Source organism: Maniola hyperantus, chromosome 6 (assembly GCF_902806685.2).
Source record: "Maniola hyperantus chromosome 6, iAphHyp1.2, whole genome shotgun sequence".
Classification (NCBI taxonomy): domain Eukaryota; kingdom Metazoa; phylum Arthropoda; class Insecta; order Lepidoptera; family Nymphalidae; genus Maniola; species Maniola hyperantus.
The window spans coordinates 3,950,323-3,972,571 of record NC_048541.1 but is presented as its reverse complement, the minus strand read 5'-3'; the positions used below and the strand labels follow the sequence as shown (position 1 = coordinate 3,972,571).

General features: G+C 36.0%; 4 protein-coding genes across 5 annotated transcripts; 2 read left to right on the top strand and 2 right to left on the bottom strand.

The window, feature by feature from the left end:
- The first annotated feature begins 3,818 nt into the window (after positions 1-3,818).
- On the top strand, positions 3,819-4,793 carry Polr1D (RNA polymerases I and III subunit AC2 l(2)37Cg). Its single transcript, XM_034969870.2, has 3 exons — positions 3,819-4,065; positions 4,147-4,247; positions 4,601-4,793. Exons 1-3 carry the CDS (start codon positions 4,051-4,053, stop codon positions 4,785-4,787), a joined length of 303 nt encoding a protein of 100 aa, XP_034825761.1. The 5' UTR covers positions 3,819-4,050; the 3' UTR covers positions 4,788-4,793.
- Positions 4,794-5,481: 688 nt separating this feature from the next.
- On the bottom strand, positions 5,482-6,988 carry RpS2 (ribosomal protein S2). The gene is made up of 3 exons (XM_034969868.2): positions 6,832-6,988; positions 5,972-6,491; positions 5,482-5,777 (listed from the first exon to the last, which is right to left on the bottom strand). The coding sequence occupies exons 2-3, from the start codon at positions 6,488-6,490 to the stop codon at positions 5,511-5,513; spliced, it is 786 nt and encodes a 261-aa protein (XP_034825759.1). The 5' UTR covers position 6,491; positions 6,832-6,988; the 3' UTR covers positions 5,482-5,510.
- A 1,382-nt stretch (positions 6,989-8,370) lies between these two features.
- Positions 8,371-13,516, bottom strand: LOC117983345 (N(4)-(Beta-N-acetylglucosaminyl)-L-asparaginase). Of its 2 annotated transcripts, none has more exons than XM_034969865.2 (6): positions 13,316-13,516; positions 13,036-13,189; positions 12,489-12,717; positions 11,623-11,816; positions 10,741-10,848; positions 8,371-10,045 (listed from the first exon to the last, which is right to left on the bottom strand). In XM_034969865.2, exons 1-6 carry the CDS (start codon positions 13,425-13,427, stop codon positions 9,802-9,804), a joined length of 1,041 nt encoding a protein of 346 aa, XP_034825756.1. In that variant the 5' UTR covers positions 13,428-13,516; the 3' UTR covers positions 8,371-9,801. The 2 variants fall into 2 exon arrangements, with proteins under 2 accessions (XP_034825756.1, XP_034825757.1); XM_034969866.2 differs by having other exon boundaries at positions 9,854-10,037.
- A 502-nt stretch (positions 13,517-14,018) lies between these two features.
- Ada (adenosine deaminase-like protein) lies at positions 14,019-17,798 on the top strand. The gene is made up of 7 exons (XM_034969867.2): positions 14,019-14,166; positions 14,268-14,416; positions 14,553-14,741; positions 15,315-15,531; positions 15,984-16,140; positions 17,238-17,338; positions 17,598-17,798. Exons 1-7 carry the CDS (start codon positions 14,128-14,130, stop codon positions 17,784-17,786), a joined length of 1,041 nt encoding a protein of 346 aa, XP_034825758.1. The 5' UTR covers positions 14,019-14,127; the 3' UTR covers positions 17,787-17,798.
- Positions 17,799-22,249: the final 4,451 nt, after the last annotated feature.

The window sequence follows — 22,249 nt, the reverse complement described above, 5'->3', positions numbered from 1 at the left end:
GATGTGCAAATCTGGGAAATTCAGAAAATTATCTTTCAGGAACAAAAGTAAATGAGTATTTTTAACCGACTTCAAAAAAAGGAGGAGGTTCTCAATTCGTCGGAATCTTTTTTATGTTCCCCGATTACTCAAAAACGCCTGGACCGATTTTGAAAATTCTTTTTTTGTTTGAAAGGGTATACTTCAAAGTTGGTCCCATTTCAATTTGGTGAAGATCTGATGAACATCTTCGAAGATAGATACTGGAACTCCTCAACGGATAAGAGTAAATTGCTCGCGATCAGTGTAATAGCTTAGTAAACAGTAGATTTTTAACCAGTCATAGCATAATTCAATGGGGCCACTAAAAATTGTGAAATAAAAAATTTTTACAAAAAAAATAAAAACCGACTTCGTTACATAAACACTAAAAATTGAAAAATAATTTAATTTATTACCGAATATATTATGTATACAAGAGTAAATATAGTTCCATAATAATATTTTTTGGGGTCGGTGCCAATGAGGTGCCATTGTGGAGTCCCATAAAAATATGAAGTCTAGACGATTCGCGCAGCTAAAGCTAATTGGCACCGGCACCAAAAAGTATTATTATGGAACTATATTTACTCTTGTATACATAATATATTCGGTAATAAATTAAATTATTTTTCAATTTTTAGTGTTTATGTAACGAAGTCGGTTTTTTTTTTTTTTTTGACCAAAGTTTTTATGGAAAAACATGTAGAACTTTTCCTTTTATATTAGAAGTATAGATAGACTAAAGGATAGACTATAGCTCATCATAAACAGCATATTATGTAACTATTCCGTTGTCATTTTCATATTGAATAACACAGCTAGTTAGGATATGTCGCATCGTACCTGCAGTCAGTGATCAGTCACTATACCTATACAATTTTACCAGAAAATGCAGTGAAATAAGTCGCAGCGTACGTACCTATAAACAACCTCACACGAGTAGGTACATAACAACCTTTTCTTTTTTTTAACGCTGGGAAATGCGTTTACGCATCCCCCCTCCTGGAAGCCAGCCAGCTAACCAGTCAGCCAACCAACTGGAGGGAAGGTATGTGGGACTCGCCGGCCGAGAGGCGACCGGAATACCCACTAAAACCCAGCGGCATTCCTGCACGTCGCCTGGTGACTGGGTCACGGGAACGCCGAAGCAAACCACCGCGACCCAGTCAGCGACATCCGCCGAGGCGGACCCTCCACCGGGGACCCCGCTCACGAGGTCCCCACGCCGCGCCGCACGTCCGGCCGGGAACGGGGCGACAACTGCACACTCCGCGCACGTCGCCCCCGTCCCATCCTCCGCCTCGCCCGCTGTGCCCTCTGCTATATAGTCAGAGGGACACGCGGAGAAACTTCCCCCTGCCAGGTCATTAGCCATGGCTAACAATATCCCCGAAGAGAGATTATTAGCCATGTTACCGGGGTGCACCGGCCCGAATACTACTCTTCCCCTCAGATGCCCAATGCATCCAAAAGGGACCAGCAGCACTCAGGCACACTGGGAGATTACCTGGCTGGCACCCCAGGTACATAACTACCTACTATTAGCAGAGAATATAATATTATTTTAATATGTAGTACCTACTAGGACCTACGTACATAATATTCTGTAACACGAGGCACACAATAGCTGTGTTCGTTTGCTACTCTTTGTGTGCATGTGCGCGATTCATGCATGTGTATTGTTATGTTAATTACTTCTCAGCTGCTTCTCAGAGACTCCGACTCGTGACATTTGCTTCAAGTTTAAGCAACTGCACATGTACCACAGACATGCACGAATCGCGCACATGCGCATAAAGAGAAGCAAACGAACACGACTCATGAGGATAGGTTACCTAGGTACCTACGATAAATGTTTTGTTAAGTTCTTCAAAAGTTTCGTTGAACTTGTCGTAAGAAAATAGAACTAAGGATCTCGTAACATAAATTAAGCAAGGGAAGCTCTACATAAATTTTCTTTAAAGCCCTGAAAATTTACTTTCCAGTAACACAAACCACCATGTAATTTATAGGTATGTACCTACTACCTACATAATAACATGATAGAGAGAGAGAGAGCCAGTGCGTGCCAGACCTTCGTTATTTTATAAAAGCTGAAAGTTTATCTGCACATTGTCTCCAACACTGGGAGAAGCGTTTGTTTGCATTGCCAGACACTTAGTACAACACTCAGCTTAACCCTCTGCCACACACCTTTAAAGTTTAAAAGATTATTCTGAAGAAAATTAAAAAAAAATGGACTTTATACAATAACGTAAGACTTTTATACCTTTATTAGGTGTTAAAGCCAAAGCCACCATGATGCGAACAAACATTCAAGCAAACGCTCCTGCCAGTAATGGAGCAATACACAGAGAAACTTTCAGATTTTAAAAAATAACGAAGGTTTGGCACACGCTGTCTCTTAGTCCATAAATAAATGAGCAGCACAGGCGTTCTCCTCTGTGATAATGAGATTTTGCATCTCACCAAACGATGATAGAATTTATTCGAGCGTTAGAACACAATAACGCCAGAGTAAAATGGATCTAAATATCATTGACTTAAAGTAAAAAATTCAGTACCATCGATTTTAATTTCAAAAGGTTTCCGCTTGGAGCGCTGTCTGTAGATATATGGATAAACTAGCTTTACTGCTGAAGTATTACGAGCTATTACGAGGCTCGATTTCTATCAATGTTGGTGAGATTCAAAATCTCGTTCTGGAACAATACGTAAACGTTGATCGTGAGAAGCAAACGAAACGATTAACGATAAATGCAGTGTTCAATCCTACTAACGGAACTGAGCACACTGAACCGTGTACTTAGAGACTTAAAACTCACCAACAAGTAACAACGTTATTAAAATTCGAACGTCAAAACACTTCATCGTTAAAATGATGAAACCACGCCTCGTTCCCCGACTGCGGCGAAATCCAAAGGAGGGCTATGTGTTTGACCTGTATGTATGTATGCCTGTTCCTCTGTCTATTTAAAATTATTTTAAAAATCTCATCAGACCCAGCGAAGCGAGGTTCTACTTGAGTGAAATTCCACTTGTCCGTCCGTCCGCCCGTCTGTCAAAGCCTTACAAGTATAACCTCTGAATTAGGTACTGAACATTACTCAAGTTTAAACACAAATTTAATGTAAACGGATGGCCTTCAGCCGAATAATGCATAAAAAAATATAAAAAGCTTTATTTCAGGGGGGCTCCCATACAATATGGGGGGCTTTAAAGTGGAGTTTGAATTCGACGCTACATAATAGAAACTGAAACTTGTGTATAATTTCAGCTTTATCCTGTACTTGAACAATAAATACTAAAATTAGATAACTAGGTAAATACTATAAAGAAACGAAATTATTTGACTTTTAATGGGCGTCAGGATTTTTAACATAAGTTCACATAATTCTTCTTTGATAATCAAAGAAGAATTATTCTTCTTTATTACGGGTAACATTGTAAACGTGCGTAAGTGGTTACCATAGAGATTATTCCTGTCTCTATGGTGGAAACCTTGATCGTGATCGTGTTGTGAACACGTGAATGTGATACGTAGATTTAGTAAAAAAGCTAGATTGAAGTACTCTGTAACCGCGTATGAGATAGCGATAGCACGACGTAACGATGAATAACAAAATACAATCACACCACGAATTCTCATGGTTTGTTTTGCAAAAACAGAAAAATAGGTTAGCTGCGTCTCTGTTTATCACATTAGTAACTTTATCTGTGCTATCTTTTTAGTGTGAATGAGAAGGCAAACGTTCCTTTATCTAGCTTTACTACTCTATCTACGATGTCAAATGCGTCAGTGATGCTGATGCGTCAAATAAATTAAATAAATGTCAAAACCATCGCTGATTTCAAAAATTTTGCTCAATTTTTTAAATATTAAAGAAAAAATATGAAAACAGATATAAAATCACAACAGAACCTAAGTGAATAGAAGTTGAAACTATTATTTTTTTAAGTAAAATAGTGTTCAAGATTCAAAACCGTACTGTGTTGAGACAATTTATGATTTCAAATATTGCATAAAATATGAAGATTTCCGAGGTAAACATGAAACATTTCTGAGAAATAATATAAGATCATAAATTATTATTAGTTTATTAATCATAAATTCATACATAACAGCTACCAGGGGACGAGGATTCGAGAGCGACCTGTCGGACATACGTCTTCCAAGATGAAAGCCACACATTGGGAAATGCGTTAAAATGTATAATAGATAGATAGTAAGTATTTAACCAATATTCGAATTAGAATATAGGTCTATTCATGCTTAATTTGCATGCATGAAAAATTGAGCACTTTAGGAGTAGGAATCCTACCAAATGGCATACACAAAGTTATTAAAACCATTCACATGTTAAAACAGTGTATGTTTTTGCAGTACCAACAATGTGTCTTGTTTAATATGATACTCAATGTATGTGCCAGTATGTATTTGATAAGATTTACCCTGTGCCATCAAATGCCATGTAAATGAAGTTGTAAATAGAAACGAATATACAATCAAATTAGATTCAGTTCTAACTCAATAGATAAACTGCTTCTTCCTTGATTAACTTTTTCATTTTTGTTCCAGTGAAGATGTCCAGTTTTGTGGATACACAGTGCCTCACCCCGCTGAGGCTAAAATGCATTTTAGGATACAAACTAATGAAATTCCAGCTTTAGAAGTTTTGAAAAGAGGGCTCAAAGATTTACAGAAAGTATGCGATCACACCATAGACTTATTTGAAAAAGAAGTTAAAGATTTTAATAAAACATGAAACCAATTTTTTGCAGTGATTTTTATTTGAAAGAAGCTATTCCAAATAAATGAAATATCTACCTACCTACTTACCTGAATAGCAGGTTTATAGCAATGTTTTTACTCTAATTTAAATCAACATCCCGTAAAACAAAATATTAGTTAAGACTGCCAGAAAAACTAATTTCAACTTTCACATTGAGATTGAGTTTTTGTATTAGGAATCTGTCAAAATATTGTGAAAATGCATTTCACGAAGGCCACTGACTCATGATTGTGTTTAAGTCATATTGGTATATGTAAGGTACACTGTGTGCGTTTGACAGCGCTTGCTCAGGACGACCCTAGAATAATTCCAACATCAATGCTCAGGACTGATTGGTCAGACACACATGCACACTTACCTACGCAATGACCAATGTAAACGACGTTACCACAAGTTCAGTAGCCTTTGTGTAAAGCAAGAACTGACTGAAAGAAAAACATTCGCCGATGTCCGTCCGTCCATCTTATCAGTTGCAGTGGGCTGTCATGAACCATAATAGGTAGTTTAAAATTAACATCGATAGAAATACTCACAATGACAAACTACCATTACAGTTCACCAGATACAGCCCGGTGATTGACAGACAGGCAGTCAAGCACTCAAGGCTTAGTCTTTAGTTAGGTTAAAGAAAGGTAAGGAAGCCTTAAGAGATAGTAGCAAAAAAAAATTATTTTGTTCAAGACATTTAATCAATATTTAAACTTTGAATTCAGAGTATGGTGACTTTGTCAGTGGGATATCCCTCCACAGGTCAGGAGTAAGGTAGGCGTATGTCTTAGCTATGGCTGCATATGTAGCCTTGGCAAAGTTTCCAAGAGTGCCAGTGGAACCACGAGCCGATGTATAACAATCTTGTACTCCAGCCATCTGTAGCAGCTTCTTAGGAACTGGGGCAGACACAATACCAGTACCACGGGGAGCTGGGATCAACCGCACTGTTACAGAACCACACTTGCCAGTGACCTGAGAACAAGTGAGACACAGTATTAGCAATGATAATTTAACATATACAACCAATTGCTGTCAACATTTAAAATCAGACACAACAGAGCTTCATAGGACTTGCCTCAAGAGGATACCACGAATGAAATGATTATTAATTTCTCATCATCAAGTAAAAACTAATTTAAAATTTATTAATTCTAGCTGTAAGTTACCTTGCATGGTACAGTGTGCGGTTTGCCAATCTTGTTACCCCAGTAGCCCCTACGGACAGGAAGCACTGATAGCTTGGCCAAGATAATAGCGCCTCTAATGGCAGTCGCCACTTCTTTGCTGCATTTAACACCAAGGCCAATGTGTCCATTGTTGTCTCCGATAGCCACAAAGGCCTTGAAACGGGTACGCTGACCGGCCCTGGTTTGCTTTTGTACTGGCATAATTTTTAGTACTTCATCATTCAAAGATGCGCCAAGGAAGAAGTCAATGATTTCGAACTCTTTTATGGGCAGAGAGAATAGGTAGATGCTCTCGAGTTTGTCTATCTTTCCTTCGCGCACGAGGCGACCCAGCTTGGTTACAGGCACCCATTCCTTTTGGTCTTCCTTTCCGCGGCCACGACCTCGACCGCGACCACGGCCGCGTCCACGTGGACCCCCACGGCCCCTGTCACCGCCACGAGATCCAAAGCCACCGCGAAAACCGCCACGTCCACCGGCAGGAGCTGCGTCCGCCATTCTGTAAATGCATAAGTATTCAAAAATGAGAAACTGAACATAATATTATACAATTTAGTACACGGAAAATAATGATGAATCAGACGCGTTAGGGCCATCACCGTGTAAACACTATGGTAGATACCACGAATGAATTAGTTTTAAATGCTCATCATAAAATGCTTATAAAATGGACCACGTGTTGATAAGGTTATTCTGACTACAGAATTGTCATGGTACATATTAATGTTAAAATAATATGTGTAATGAATATATAATACTTATTCCCTAAATTAAATGATAAACTTCCAAATAAATTGAGTAAAACTATAACGAAAATAAATAGGAAAAGTAGGACTTACGTTGAACCGTGAGCTTAACAAGACGGTCAAATACAAAATGGCTGAAGCCAAAATCACCGACCGAATGATGATTGATGAGCGAAGATAGACCACAAATTACAGAATATATGAATGTATGACCGAAAATGGTTAGACCCAATTTACACTGGTCAAAAGTTTAGCGAAGTAGATAGTTAAGTACAGTCAGTAAGTAGGTACATTGGTTTAAACCGATTGGACAGTAGCAAATCAATAATTTAATTTAATTTAAATTTAAAACAACTTTATTGTTACTAAAATTACAGAGAGTAAGAATACAGGATACACTTAAAAAACAAAGGGCGACCTTATCACTAAAGTGATCTCTTCCAGGCAACCCATACTTAAGAACTTATAGAACTGTAAGACGGGGAGTCGCAATGTAGTTATATATATATATATATATATATATATAAATAGATATATAGGCATACATAATTAATTTTATTAACATAAATAATTTTAGGCTTTGCAAACAACTAAATCCAAATATGTAATATGGTTTCCTATTTTTTGTGGCAAGTACTTAGTACACCCCTCACACACTGACTACCTACCAGTCAATGTCATTCAAGTGCCAAGAGAGCCTTGTCGCTCGCACTGTATAGTTCACCTTTAAAATGACTATTATATGTGCACGGCATACGTCAGGTGTCGACACGCCATGTCGGATTGCGTGGTGATAGAATGTTTCAAGCTTTAAAATCATGGCCTCGTCCGAGTCAGGTTTACGGAGACCGTAGATATAATAATAGGTAGATGTAAGTACTGTGTAATGCGTATGAGATAGCGATAGCACGACGTAACGATGAATAACACGACAATTATTACCATTGTTTAGTAGTCAAATATTTGTATTAACCGATCAACAATATTTGTATTAAACGTTTTTTATGTGAAAACAAGTAAATAACTCATGAGAAATACAATTACGCCACGAATTCTCAAAGTTTTTTTTGCAACTTCTTGTGTGTATTCTTGAAAAAAACCAGTTACACGATAAGGGACCAAAAATAGGTTAGCTGCGTCTCTGTTTATCACATTAGTAACTTTATCTGTGCTCTCTTTTTAGTGCGAATGAGAAAGCAAACGTTCCTGCATCTACCTTTATTACTCTATCTACGACGGAGACGTGTGCTGTGGCTATTTTATCTATGATCAGTGTTAGGTACCAAATTATTGACTTTAGTCGCTAGATTTCGATATTTTGACATTTCGAAGACGCGCTTTTCTGGTCGGTGGACGCGATTGAATTTTTCCACTTCTAGCCACTTTAAAAACATATTTTTTATATGACAAACTATATGATGGCCGCGACTTCGTCCGCGTGGATTTTTCTTTTAAAAATCCCATTGGATCCGGTATAAAAAGTAGCCCCGATGAAAGCTATCTCTACCAAATTTAGTCAAAATCGGTAGAACGGATGGGCCGTGAAAGGCTAGCAGACAGACAGACAGACACACTTTCACATTTATAATATTAGCATGGATTTATTAATAACATTAAATAACTAATTCACTATTTCTGTTGTTCATAAACTTTATTGTGATGGAAAATCTACACATGGTAGGGCATAAATACAGTGAATAATTTTACTTCTTTTTTCCTGCAATCTTTCCTATTTATCAAGAAAAAGCTTATGAGTTTTGACAAAATATGTTACCAAGATTTTATAGTTTGGATTGTAAAATAATATGGGTTTAGATAAAGTAGTGTATGAAACTATATAATTATATTAAAACACTCGTGTGATACTATTCGAAAACTCGCCTGCGGCTCGTTTTTTAAACTCGCAACTCGCTTTTTAATATCTCCCATCATGCAGCCGTTTCATAAACTACTATTTTCGGGGTTGATACATTTTGAACACGTTAAAATTAAAAATAAATAACAAATCAATCTACTTTCTTAAAACGAATCATTGTTAAAAAATAGAAATAGTAGTTACTTAATTCATAAAATAACAATTATACACTATGCAGGCTGAAATTTTACTTGACCACTAGCAAAAACAAAGACTGGTGATAGCACTGATGATTACTGATAAGATACCACAAAAAACGCGATAAAAATATTAAAAAATATATATTTAAAAGCAAATAAAACATCTGACTGATGATAGAGGACAACGAACGTTCCGTAGATAGGTACCGCGGGGTCAATGCTGCATCGTAGGCGGGGCATTGACCCCGAGTTTTGCACGCTATACATTGCGGGTTTGAAAAATAATAAATCACAAAAATTACAAGTATAAGACAAATGGTTATTGATATTGGATTGCGTTAGGTAGTACAATATTGACTTTAAGAGTTTGCTAGTGTTCTAATAATTATACCCTGTGATACTCTATTATTTCAACAACATAAGTCCTAAATTATCGTATATATTTGACTATTTTGTAAAAATTACAAAATTACCCTGCCATCATTTCTGTTTGTGTTTTTAGGGTTCAAAAGGAAAAACAGAACCCTTATAGGATCACTTTGTTGTCTGTCGTGTTTGTCAAGAAACCTATAGAGTACTTCCCGTTGACCTAGAATGATGAAATTTGGCAGGTAACATAAGGGGAAAAATATGAAAATCGTGTACTTATGGTTACAACACAAGAAAAATGTGTTCCATGAACTCATAATTAGTACCTATTTTCAACTTTCAAAGTAAGGTTTAGTATACCAAGTGGGGTATGATATAAAAAGGCTTTACATGTACATAATAAAACAGATTTTTATTTATTTTTATGCATTAGTTTTTGATTTATCGTGCAAAATGTCAAAAAATACGAATTTAGTACGGAACCCTCGGTGCGCGAGTCTGACTCGCACTTGGCCAGTTTTTTGTATATAAGTATATATAATACAATACAACAAAAAGGCGCAAGTTCTATCATTCATTCCTTTTCACTTTCATAGTTATCGAGTGAATGGAAAATTAAGTATCCCACAGTGTTAAAACTTAGTGCAATGGCCACGAACAATTGACAGTTTCTATTTTATATTTATGCATTGTGATGTCTTGAACTACGAAGGGGAATGGTTCATCACCCAAACCATGGCAGGCTGCGCCGTATGCACCGTCGATACTGAGAGCGATTACAGCGCCCATGAAGTCAGGATAGTGAGTCGCTATTCGGTTTATGGCTGTTCTAGCAGCTTCTGTGGGTGATGCACCGCGACGCATTTCTTCGACAGCTAGAAAACTAAAAATGTAGGTATATAAGTTAGGCTAAATTTTAATTTATCAACATCAAAGTGGTAATAGCTCAACATATATTATGGTTATGGCAGACATTGCGGTCAATATGAGTTGGCAATACACAGTATTATCAGAATATTTGGAGACAAGGGTTTCTCATGATTTTTTTTAATGAAAATCTAAATATATAAAACAAAAAGGTGATGGATCTGGCTGAAATTTGGCATGAAGATAGCTATTATGATGTAGGAGTCCGCTAAGAAAAGATTTTTGAAAATTCAACCCCTAAGGGGGAAGTCGCTGGCATAAGCTAGTATTACAATAAAACTTAAAGCTAGCCTTATTAGATATGATTTGATTTGATTTGAATAGGCTTGCACTTGAGAACAATCATGCTTAGTAAAAAGCAAGGATGAAGTCTATATTGTGTGCTTGCCTAGATGACTATTCACTCTTGCCTAGAAGGTATTGTTTGGATTATAATATGTGGCAGGAAATATGGACACCGAAAGGACAAATTTACATCTTAGAGGTTGGTATGTAAAATGTTGAGTTTTGTGCAAATAGATAGGATGTCGACCACATAAAAATGCCAATGTTTGTAATTCCTCACTGTTCTGTGGTAGAATGGTGGAGGCGGAACTCACATATATTATAGTGCATTAATATTATTAGTACAATATTAATAATAATATTTACCTAGGTAGGAACCTAAGCATGATATCACCATCACCAGTTGCAGTAGCCCCACCTACAGTATTGTCTGCGTAAGCACCTGACCCTGGGATCGGAGAATCTCCAACTCTCCTGAAAATAGTAAATAAACATCATTATATTAAGTTGGTTGCAGTCATAAGATACTCATGGATTAGAATAGAATAGAATATATTTTTATTCTAAACTTTTACAAGTGCTTTTGTCATGGAATTTAGATTCCATAACTAGAAAAACTAAAGACTAGCCTGACCAGAAAAATAAAGCACCTCGCCATATTGCGGAAAACCTGTGGAACCAATTTAAACAAGACTCTGTACTTAGTGACCATATACCTATATACTAGTGGCGGCCCCAGAGAAAGTTTTTTATATATTTTCTTGTAAGGTTTTTTATATTTCTTCATCTCACTGGCCAAAAATATTCCTTTGTCACTGGTAAGTAGGTATTTTCAGTAGGTAAGGATCCCAAATCCATTCGGCTGTTTCTGTTGTAAATTGTAATTAATCTCTATACTAAATTTACTTGGTCTTAATCTAGTGCTATTCTTTTTCATACAAAGCATTATGAAAGACAGAGCAATATATTTAGACCTGTCATTTTAATTTAGTTGAGAGATTGTCTACAACAGAATTAATTGACTTATTAATCAAGGCAGCAATGGTCTTATACCTATATCTATTAAAATCTATATTTATATCGATTAAAATAATATACAGTGTGGTTAATTCTGTTGTATCTCTAAACTAAATTGACAGGTCTAAAACTAGTGCTATCCTTTTCCACAGAGAGCATTATGAAACATTAGACATGTCAATTTAGTTTATAGATAGTGCAAAATTAGCCACAATGCATACACAAACTTACCCAGGAATTTTAAATTTAGCTCCATTTGTTGAAGTACCAGCCGCTACATCACCTTTTCTATCAATGGCGACCATTCCAATTGTGTCATGGTTAAATCTATCAACTTTTATGGGCAGCCAATTGTAATATTTGTGCCTAAAGTGATCCATCTTGCTATACGGCCCACAAAACTTGCTCGGATCAGGTGTGACACCCTGTGATAAGATAAATGAATCTTGAAGTGATTCAGATCTTCAAACCATCTTGTAGTACTTAAGATATTGTTTTAGTATGTCAAGGATAATTACGAAGGCCACAAACTAAAAGCAAATTATTACATTTTATAAATAAACTCAAACATATTAAAATGTTGGATAGAAGCAGGAATTACTTTACGGAAGTCCATGATAGCAACAAGCTTAATTAAAACAGAGTCACTTTGCAATTGTGCATTGTAGTCTACGTTTTCTTATGATAATAATAATAATAATACACTTTATTTGCACAACCACAAAAAGGATTACATTAAAGAATAAAAAACCCAGACAGAAGGAAGATACAAAAGGCGGCCTTATCGCTAATTAGCGATCTCTACCAGGCAACCTTAAAGATTGGGAAGTATAAGGAAAATTAGACTGCAGGTGGTGTAATGATCTGTTTCAGAATAAAATGTATATTGAGTGTGCTTTAGAAGATTTGTGTGATCTGCATGTTTAGTAATGGGAGAAAGGGTGTTGCATGCTGCACATTGTACCATACAGATTTGTGTTTTTTTAATTTTGGTGGATTGTAGGAACTTGTTGCTTGTATCAATTCAACCAACCTTACCTTCTGTACCTTCTGTATCAAACATTATACGACAACAAGTAGGTAGGTTCATTACAAACCATCCAAAAATTTGGTTGACAATGATCCCTGTAGTACCATTTAAGCCACATTCTTTTAGAATCTGGTGTTGTTAAAGTTTCTTCATGGAAACCCATTTGCACAGCAAATTGTGTCGCCAACTCTCCAACTAGAATAGAATGCTTTGTGTGCTCTAAAACATGCCTCGCAACCGAGGCAGCGTGTTTAACTCGTCTGAGGGCTGCAACTGCACCAACATTCATTGTTCTCCTGCAAAATATATCATTTAATTGAAAAAATAGACTAAGTTTCTCTAAAAATTGTGTTACAAATACCACCTACTAATGTAAATATTTTGATATTTAGTAGATTACTAGCTGATGCCTGACTTTTTGCATGTGAATTTAGGTTTTTAAAAAGCTCATGGGAGCTCTTTGATTTTCGCTCACCTATATCACCAAGTCTTTAACTATACCCATGGAGAAAATCACGTTGATCCGTTGCTTCTTTGTGACGTGATTAAAATACAAACAAACACACTTTTGTAAAAGTTACTTTTTTTTGTAAGTAAGGTAGTTTTCTTATTACCCGTCCATTATAAGAGCGTCAAGTGTAGTTTCACCATCTTCGTCGGGGCTTCCTCCGTAACCCACAGTTCCATCACACTGCTGCTCCTCGCAAATTGATGTTCCCCTCTCAATCGCATCCAGAGAATAGCCTCCTTGCTTTAGAATATTCCAAGCTATAGTAGTAATATTAATAAACAATTAAAACAGTAACGTTGTTAGTAATATTAGAACAGTCAGGTATACCTACATGGTATTGTATCAGTAAACTTTCAGGGATTTCCATAGCAATAATTTCTTACCGGTAATTGTAGAATTGACAAAATTCCATGTTGTTATCACTATAGGAGTATTTTGTTCGCTATTAATAAACAGGGCTAGGGTTAGTGAGAGAAAAACGCATATTTTTGACATTTTAATATTTAGTTAGGTAAAACAATATTTTCTTCTTCACAGTCTGTGTTCACAGTTCACTTTGTCGAAAGAAAATAAATAAATCAAAAACGGAAAACCGTAGACCATATTGTACGTTAGTACCACCGGTTAGTACCTACATCACCGACCAGTAATAAAAGGTTGTACCAAAGAAGTTGGAAGTACTATAACTAGCACAGAGACTACTAGGTATGTCGATGGGATGGGTAGGTAGTACATGGCTACATCCTTGAGTACAACCAAATTCTTTGCCGTAGACAGAGATTACAGATTCTCTAAGCTCTGTCTATACGTAGTATCCCTATTAAAGGTGCTCTGTCTAGTCTACCTACCTACGTCCACGCCTACGTCAAAACAAACTTTTATATTAATTGTGCTTTGCTTTTATTTTTTGCATTTTGCATAGGCTAAACATGTGCAGTTGTTCAAAATATGCACAAATCACGCACTGCGCACATGTGCACAACGAAAACTGCTACTATTTCACAGTCAAAAAAGCTAGAATCCAGAGCCGTAAAGCTAGTTGCAAAAAAAATAGTCAAGTTAGTGAGTTATCTGTAGACTGTAATCTATGGACGGAATCCGGAAAGCCGGAAACCCACGGAAACCTGACAAAAGTGACAAAAATTGAAATCGTGCCTTCTGTGATGCCTCTTTTTAAAGTTCATAAATAAATAAAATGGGACTGCATAAATTTTGCCGTGAACTGCCCAAATTAGTAAGAATTATTCTACAATTGTTAAACAAAACATTACTAAGTACCTACTTAATTTTTTTGGAACACTATTAGATTATCTTTTCTTTATTATTCTTTGCCAGGAGTTGCATGCTCATCTAAATGGCTCTTTGAGTCGCTCAACCATGCTTCAACTGCAACGGTGTCTAGCTGATAATGGAATGGCTGATACATCTAATGCTTTTCTAGACGAATTTCAAATAGGTGCAGGTGACACAAGAAACTTGGCTGAGTAAGTGAATAATATGTTACTTAATGGTACATTAGGTATTTAACGTTAAACTAAGAGAAACCAAAACTTCTTTTTTTTAAATTATTTACACAAATAATTAGTATCATTTCTAAACAGGTGTTTAATTATTTTACAGTTGTTTCCAAGTATTCAACATTGCACATGCGCTAACAAGCACTAAAGAGACGCTTGCTAAGGCGACTGCATCAACACTTAAAGAATTTGAAGACGACGGGTGCTGCTACATTGAGCTGAGAAGTACACCTCGCCAAACACCCCATATGACAATCAGCGAATATATTGAAACCATTGTCCAGACTATGCTGTAAGGCACTTGTATTATTTGTGCTAATGGCTCAGTTTTATTTGCTTAATAGATAGCTCTCTTATGGATACATACTTAGTTTATATGATTCTATGTAAGATTTCTTCCGTTTATTGACAAGTTAATGCATGTCACCAATCTTCACGAGTGATAAGTGATAACAGCTTACAATGAAGCCTCAAACGGAAATACACTAAAGTTATAGGAAACCCTTTTGGCCACAAGAAAATACGCTAAATAGTTTTTTTTCGGAAATTCTCAATTCTCATCTTCTTAAATATATAAAAGGAAAAGGTGACTGACTGACTGACTGACTGATCTATCAAGGCACAGCTTAAACTACTGCACGGATCAAGCTGAAATTTGGCATGCAGATAGCTATTATGACGTAGGCATCCGCTAAGAAAGGATTTATTGAAATTCAATTCCTAAGGGGGTGAAATTGTGGTTTGAAATTTGTGTAGTTCACGCGAACGAAGTCGCGGGCATACGCTAGTAGATAATATGATGAATTTTATGAACATCATTTTTGTGAATTAACTTTCCTGATAATTAAAATTGTATAAATTGCAGGAACACCACAGACATGTCAATCATATCCTGTCTCATAGTATCAATAAATAGAAGTAGCTCTCAAAGAGATGCAGATATAATTGCAGATTATGCTATTGAATATCACGCAAAATATCCGGATATTGTAGTTGGCATTGAACTTAGTGGTAATCCTGCTATCGGAAACTTCAAAGATTTTGTACCACCATTAACTAGGGCAAGAAATGCTGGTTTAAAAGTATATACCTACATATATTATTTTGTATTGCTGAGTATCTTTATGGTATTTAATGCCTCAATAATCTTTAGCCAACTAGTAGAAAAGTATAAGCACGGGTATAAGTATGTAAAAACCTCTCTTCAATTGCTTATTTGTAAAAAAATAATTGTAAAATAATAGGTTTTTTTCAATTCTTACATATTGTGCGAAATAAAGACTATTGCCAGTACTTGTCTTATTTGCTTACTAACCAAACTTGTATTTTTGTTTAAATTAGGCAGGGTTAGGATTAGGACACATTGATGCATCTTTCATTTCATATTGTGCCATTTGCTATTTAGTGTGTTTGCAGTCAAGTGCAAGCCTGTATAGGTAGTTTAACCATTCACATGTTTGAAATAAGTAATTTGTAGTAATTAAATAACGGAATTTTAATTTCCTATTTACAAAATACTTAATTTTTATTTCAGATCACATTACATTGCGGAGAAATATGCAATCCACAAGAAGTAATTGAAATGTTGAATTTTAAACCTGAGCGTATTGGCCACGGTGTTTGTATACATCCACGATTCGGTGGTATCGATGCCGCCTGGGAATTGCTGTGCAAGTCCCAAATACCTGTTGGTAAGCTTATTTCTTAGCTTATAAGCTGTGATGGCCTAGTGGTTAGGACGTCCGCCTTCTAATCAGAGGTCGAGGGTTCGATCCCGGGCACGCACTTCTAACTTTGGGGAGTTGTGTGTTTTAATTAATTAAATATCACTTGCTTTAACGCTGAAAAAAAACATCGTAAGGAAACTTGCATGCCTGAGAGTTCTCCATAATGTTCTCAAAGGTGTGTGAATTCTTCTAATCCGCACATGGTCAGCGTGGTAGACTATAGCCAAAACCCTTCTCACTCTGAGAGGAGACCCCCGTGCTCTGTAGTGAGCCGGCGATGGGTTGATCATGATGATGAAGCTTATTTCTTAGATATATTCTTACCCTCTATATATAAATAGACATGGAATAGTAATACTGTTTTGTCTTTTTCCTTCAAATGTCAAATTACTGATGACAGAGAAAGACAAAATAAAGTATAACTATTCCACTTTTAATTGTTAGGCAGTTAATATATATTCTAACCCATAGATAGGCTATATAAATAATTTTAGCCTTTAGGAAGGAATCAGAAGTATTCTATTCTAATATAATAAAAGTGGAAGCCAACTTACATTACAACTAAACTGTTAGGTCTAGAAATTTGAGATTTTGCATGTAGCCTCTTAGTATAACCACAGTTTTATATAGTATCATGAAACTAATATAACGTAGATTTAAATGGCTGAAATTAGTAAAAATAATCTCTCCGTATAACCACAGTTTTATATAGTATCATGAAACTAATATAACATAGATTTAAATGGCTGAAATTAGTAAAAATAATCTATCTATAATAATTTGTCAATAAGTAAACAGGGAAACTGTCTTCGTTTTCGTTAATTTATTCATTTGCTTTCATGATTACATGAAGCCCCAAGCTAGCGTATAAAGTTATTTTGCAATGTAGTATTCTATCAAAAATTCTATGGTCAATGCTAAGTATCTTTTCAAAGTTTTTGAGAAACTCCAATGGGATCTCCACCCAGACACTATTGTACTTATAACAATTAATGGTAGAACAAATGTAAAAAGAATAAATTGTAGTACCTATGCAATAATTTTATTTTGTTTGTTTACAGAAATATGTCTAACAAGTAATGTGAATACAAAATCAACGCCAGATTATAACTGTCACCACTTTAACGAATTGTATAATGCCAATGTGCCTATTGTTTTATGTGTAAGTATTAAGTCATATGTACAGCAGTTTTGTAGAGCACTGTCTCTGTCCTTGAGACCGACAAAACGTCATATAGGTATGAGAGACAGAGACAACGCTCTACAAAGCCGAAATATTCTAAAGGCCGATCATTACTTTCGGCCGCGTACTGTACAATGATACCTCAATGGCTGGTACAGTGACTAGTGAGTAGTGTGCATTAATACCAAAATGGGAAGTTCCCCACGACTACCCTCAACTTTTTTTAAACTTTTCACAGACTGATGACAAAGGAGTATTTGCAACATCACTTTCGCAGGAATACCAAATCTGTGCTGAAACATTTGGAATTGAACAATCAAAACTTGCCAGACTTAGCCTGAGCGCTTGTAATTATATATTTGCAGTAGAGAAACGGAAGATGCTTATGGATAAACTACTAAATTTTATAAATAAAAAAGAATTATAATTTTAAAGAAAACTTTTTTCGCTAATCACCTAACCCAGGGCCTCCAAACTTTTTAGCCGAAGGGCCACACTGACTCCTCCACTAGGTAGTCCAAAGGACCACGATGTACAATCTAGAAATATTTGAGTTATTAAGTATAAAGGGTCAACCTTTTTCAGCTGACCGAATATTAGCCTTTTTCGCGGGCCGTAGTTAAGAGAGCACTGATGTGACCCATAATATTATAATAGGACTGTCTCGAGTAGGAGTCTTCTGAATCTCTTATTATTTATATTTCTAAGCGCCTAGCCTCGCGGTCAAGGTGCATCAATCGAATCTCCGCCGATCAGAAAAAAACTTAAGAGGTTCCGAGACGGTCAAGCTGTAGATTTTTGCTGAGTCAAGCATTTTGACCGTTTACGTCTGTTTGATGCTAGAGCCAAGCATTCACAGAACATATTTAGCAAGCATTTATCTCTATGCATTTAACCGATTGATGCGATTTTATATTTCTTGCTTGACGCGTCGGCTTGATCAAGCAAGTCCATAGATTAATTCACAGAGTACATTATATATACTGGTATAGAGACGTCAGCTAATCTTTCGTAGTGGCGCCATCTGTTTCTAATTGCAGTAACTATTATATGTAATTTATTTTTAATTTTTTCCGGCCTTGGATACTAGTTTTTTAAGGTCAACTATATAGCTATATGTATAACAGGTATAACACGTGTGCAGGTTTGATTCATATATTATTTTTATAGGTAGTGACTTCAAAGAAAATACGAATCAAAAATTATAATCCCGCTTAGGTACACTTCGCAATATGGCAGAAATTCAGTCTTATTCTTAGTTCGGCCGCATTATTTATTATTTTATACATTGAAAGAAGTACTTTCAGTACTAAAAGTTGAGATAATAAAACAAAACCCGTAATTTATTATTTAAAACTAAATTTTCTTTTTTTCTTTACACATGATTTTTGTACTGCATTCTCTATAGGTATTCGGTTATGTTGAATTTAGCATGAATTTATAAGTGAATATCCCAGCAGTACACTTGAATGGATGGATCACGGATGCAGTAACACTGCGTAAACAAAAATGTGGCACAAACATGGATGTCAAGGTTACTATACAAGGTTGCTATAGTACCCTTATTATAAATGCGAAAGTGTGTTTGTTTGTTGGTTTGTCCTCCAATCAAGTCGCAACGTGCAACGGATTGACGTGATTTTTTGCATGGGTATACATATAGTCTATGGGTATAGATATGTACCTAGAGAGTGAAATATGCAACTTTTTATCCCGGAAAATCAAAGAATTCCCTCAGTGTTTATAAAAACCTAATTCCACGCGGATGAAGTCGCGGGCTTCAGCTAGTAGCATAGGAGTAATAGTGTCCTGTGGCTAGTAGCACCTAGTCGTAAATAAAACGTTTGAGTCGTAGAGATCTTCTTCTTTTTCTTAATTTGCTTTATGGGAAGTCGTAGAGATACCAGACTACAGTGCGACAAGGCTCTCTTGCCACTTGATTGACATTGACAGGGGGGCGCTATTGGAGAACAAAGGCTTAGAATATTCAAACAAGAACAAAGGGGACACTTGACGGCACTGTTAGTTCCGATTTCGCCACGCGCCAAGATAGCCTTGTCGCACCGTAATTTATTTTTGATAAAACGCCATCTAGTTCTAATTGCACAAACTAAAATGATGGAGATTTTTTATACTAAACAACATTAGTTCTATCTGCAGGCCGATTGCCGTAAACTGACATGTGACATCGCAATAGAAATATCCTTAAGAATCGTGATCGTTACAGTTGATAAATTTGCTATCGCGGACGACTAATGCACTATATCGCATTTGGTCATTATCGACATTTTGATGACGTATTGGTAGCACGGACCTATTTATAACCCGACTAAATCGAATATCTATGGTAATCACTTGGTAATCTAGCAATTTACATGGACATAACAGTCTCCTAAATTTGGCTACGTTACTTATTACAAATAAGTAGTTAGTCTGTGGTAACTATTTAGAACCCCAGACCACAAAGTACAATTTTTTGTTGTTTTTCCTTAGTTTACGCGTTTGTTTTTTGTAATTAATTCTGCAACTTTGCTTGCTCTTCGGACTCCGGAGACTTAGTTTTTCTCACTGAACTTATACGCAAATGCCTGGGCACTGATTTGCCTAAGTATTGGGACCCTTATTGACGGACTGTGGCTGCTTGGAAGTTAGAACTCGTAAGTTAACAAACGTTATCATTCAATACAAGTAAGTTAAGGCTCTCATGCGGGTTTCCTCACGATCTTCCTTTTCCTTCACAGCTAAGCTAGTGATATTTAGTTGTTACAATGGTATTAAACTCCGAAAAGTTAGAGGAGTTTTAACAGCGTTTCATAAAGTACCTATTATACAAATTGAGTCCATTGCTACTGGTGGTTATGACTTCATAGTAAGTAAGAAAGTTTGGATGTTTCTTACTCCTTCGCACCACAAATATTTAAAGAAACAATTTGGATTAGCTAAATTAGTAACAAAGATACCATATACACTGATTCTAAAGTCTTCGCAGACAACGTCATACCTAAACAGAAGCTGGTAGTGCCTAGTGGTATAGATTAAGCAACACAGTCAGTGGTCACTTACTCAGTTATCATAATTTTTTTTCAGGCAAAGGTGATACAGTGCTGCATTCATTTCTTCATCCAGACAAAGATATGGATTGGGATATGTTGTGAACTCGAGCTCTTGGACCCCGTGCAGAGACAAATAAAATAATGAACGGTGCCAGATTAGATTTATAAGAAGCAGATGGTGATATAATTAAAATGTCTGAATCTAATCTACTTTAACAAAAGAATACATAAAAAATCATCAAACTGTTGTTTTATTATAAGAAGCAGATGGTGATATAATTAAAATGTCTGAATCTAATCTACTTTAATAAAAGAATACATAAAAAATCATCAAACTGTTGTTTTATTTGCCTAAATAATTTAAATTCCAAAGTAATTTCCAAAGCTAAATCAATTAAATCAGAAAATGATTTGACTTTTGGACATTACTTTGGGGAATAATTTTAGAAGTTCCCCGAAGAGCCTAGTGGTTAGGATGTCCACCTCTGAATAATTGAAGGTTGGGGGTTCAATTCTAGGTACGCATCTCTAAGAGTTATGTGCGTTTTAAACAATTAATTGTACTTAACTTGATTTAGCGGTGAAGGAAACATCATGAGGAAATCTGCATGCCTGAGAGTTCTCCATATTGTTCTCAAAGGAGTCAAAGGTATACTATTATGTTCAGCTTGTCGCTGGCTCACTATAGAGTACGGTTCTCTTGAGTGTGAGAAGAGTTTTGGCCATAGTCTACCATGCTGGCCAAATGCGGATTGGTAGACTTCACTTCACACACCTTTGATAACATTTTGGAGAACTCTCAGGCATGCAGGTTTCCACACAATGTTTTCCATCACCGTTAAAGCAATGATATTTAATTATTTAGTTAAAATGCACATAACTGTTCTCCAAGAAGTTATAGGTGCGTGTAAAAAGTACTCTGTGATTCTCGTTTCTCAGTGTTAGTATACCTCTATATTTAATGTACTCTGTGCATCAAACCTACTAATGAAAGAGTCATCACATATTCTTTTAAAAGTACTTATGAGACTTACATTAATCTAAAAATACTTTTATACTATTATACTAGCTTCTAAAATTAATAATTGATTTCTTATCTAGCAGAAGAATTACTATAGCCTTTTTTAATCCCTTTCATAACTTTATTTTAATTAATATGAGTAGTAAAACGATTTGCGGATAGCTTATGTCACTGATAAAAACACCTCTCGAGTTGTTTCAATGAAAATCTCATTTGACGTAACATTTGTCGAGGTTCTTATATGACATCAAACTTCAAAACGCGTCCGCAATAGCATTTTTCATACAATAAATTTTATCGATAGTGTAAATGAACTGTCAAAACATTTTTTTGTCCACATCTATCCTTTGTGGACTGTCTCACCGAACCGTGATAGGAAAACCATATTTTGACATTGATGCTGTCATTAAATGATAGATGCAGTCGATTCGTAATCGGCCCGCTGTTAAGGCCCTGGATTAATTGAGCAAGTCCTACTCTATGAAGCATAGCTCATTCGCATGGGCGCGTCAAGCAAAACTTGCGACTAGACCGTCTCGGAACCTCTTCAGAGAAAAAAAGATTCGAATTTCTGTACCTACCTATCGTCTGGACTCCGATCTATACCACAGAATACATTTACTCCAGATCTATACTTCTAGTTTTTTCAACTTCCAACAATCCAGAGCCGGATCATCGGAAAGCCGGCTCTGGATTCTAGCCTTTTTGAACCTTTGAAATAGACATGGTTGTAACCATGCTATGGTTGCCATAGACCTAAAAGATCAATGAATGAATGGTTTTTCTTTTTGACATAATGTTTAAATGTCAATATTT

Coding starts and splice junctions, on each gene's coding strand:
- Polr1D (XM_034969870.2), top strand. Junction 4,248..4,600: donor AAATGTATAATAGATAGATA/GTAAGTATTTAA, acceptor TTTTTGTTCCAG/TGAAGATGTCCAGTTTTGTG.
- RpS2 (XM_034969868.2), bottom strand. CDS start 6,490: ATGGCGGACGCAGCTCCTGCCGGTGGACGTGGCGGTTTTCGCGGTGGC. Junction 5,778..5,971: donor CGCACACTGTACCATGCAAG/GTAACTTACAGC, acceptor ACTTGTTCTCAG/GTCACTGGCAAGTGTGGTTC.
- LOC117983345 (XM_034969865.2), bottom strand. CDS start 13,427: ATGTCAAAAATATGCGTTTTTCTCTCACTAACCCTAGCCCTGTTTATT. Junction 12,718..13,035: donor GACGCTCTTATAATGGACGG/GTAATAAGAAAA, acceptor TATATTTTGCAG/GAGAACAATGAATGTTGGTG. Junction 11,817..12,488: donor GTCAACCAAATTTTTGGATG/GTTTGTAATGAA, acceptor ATCTTATCACAG/GGTGTCACACCTGATCCGAG.
- Ada (XM_034969867.2), top strand. CDS start 14,128: ATGGGACTGCATAAATTTTGCCGTGAACTGCCCAAATTA. Junction 14,167..14,267: donor GCCGTGAACTGCCCAAATTA/GTAAGAATTATT, acceptor ATTCTTTGCCAG/GAGTTGCATGCTCATCTAAA. Junction 15,532..15,983: donor CAAGAAATGCTGGTTTAAAA/GTATATACCTAC, acceptor TTTTTATTTCAG/ATCACATTACATTGCGGAGA.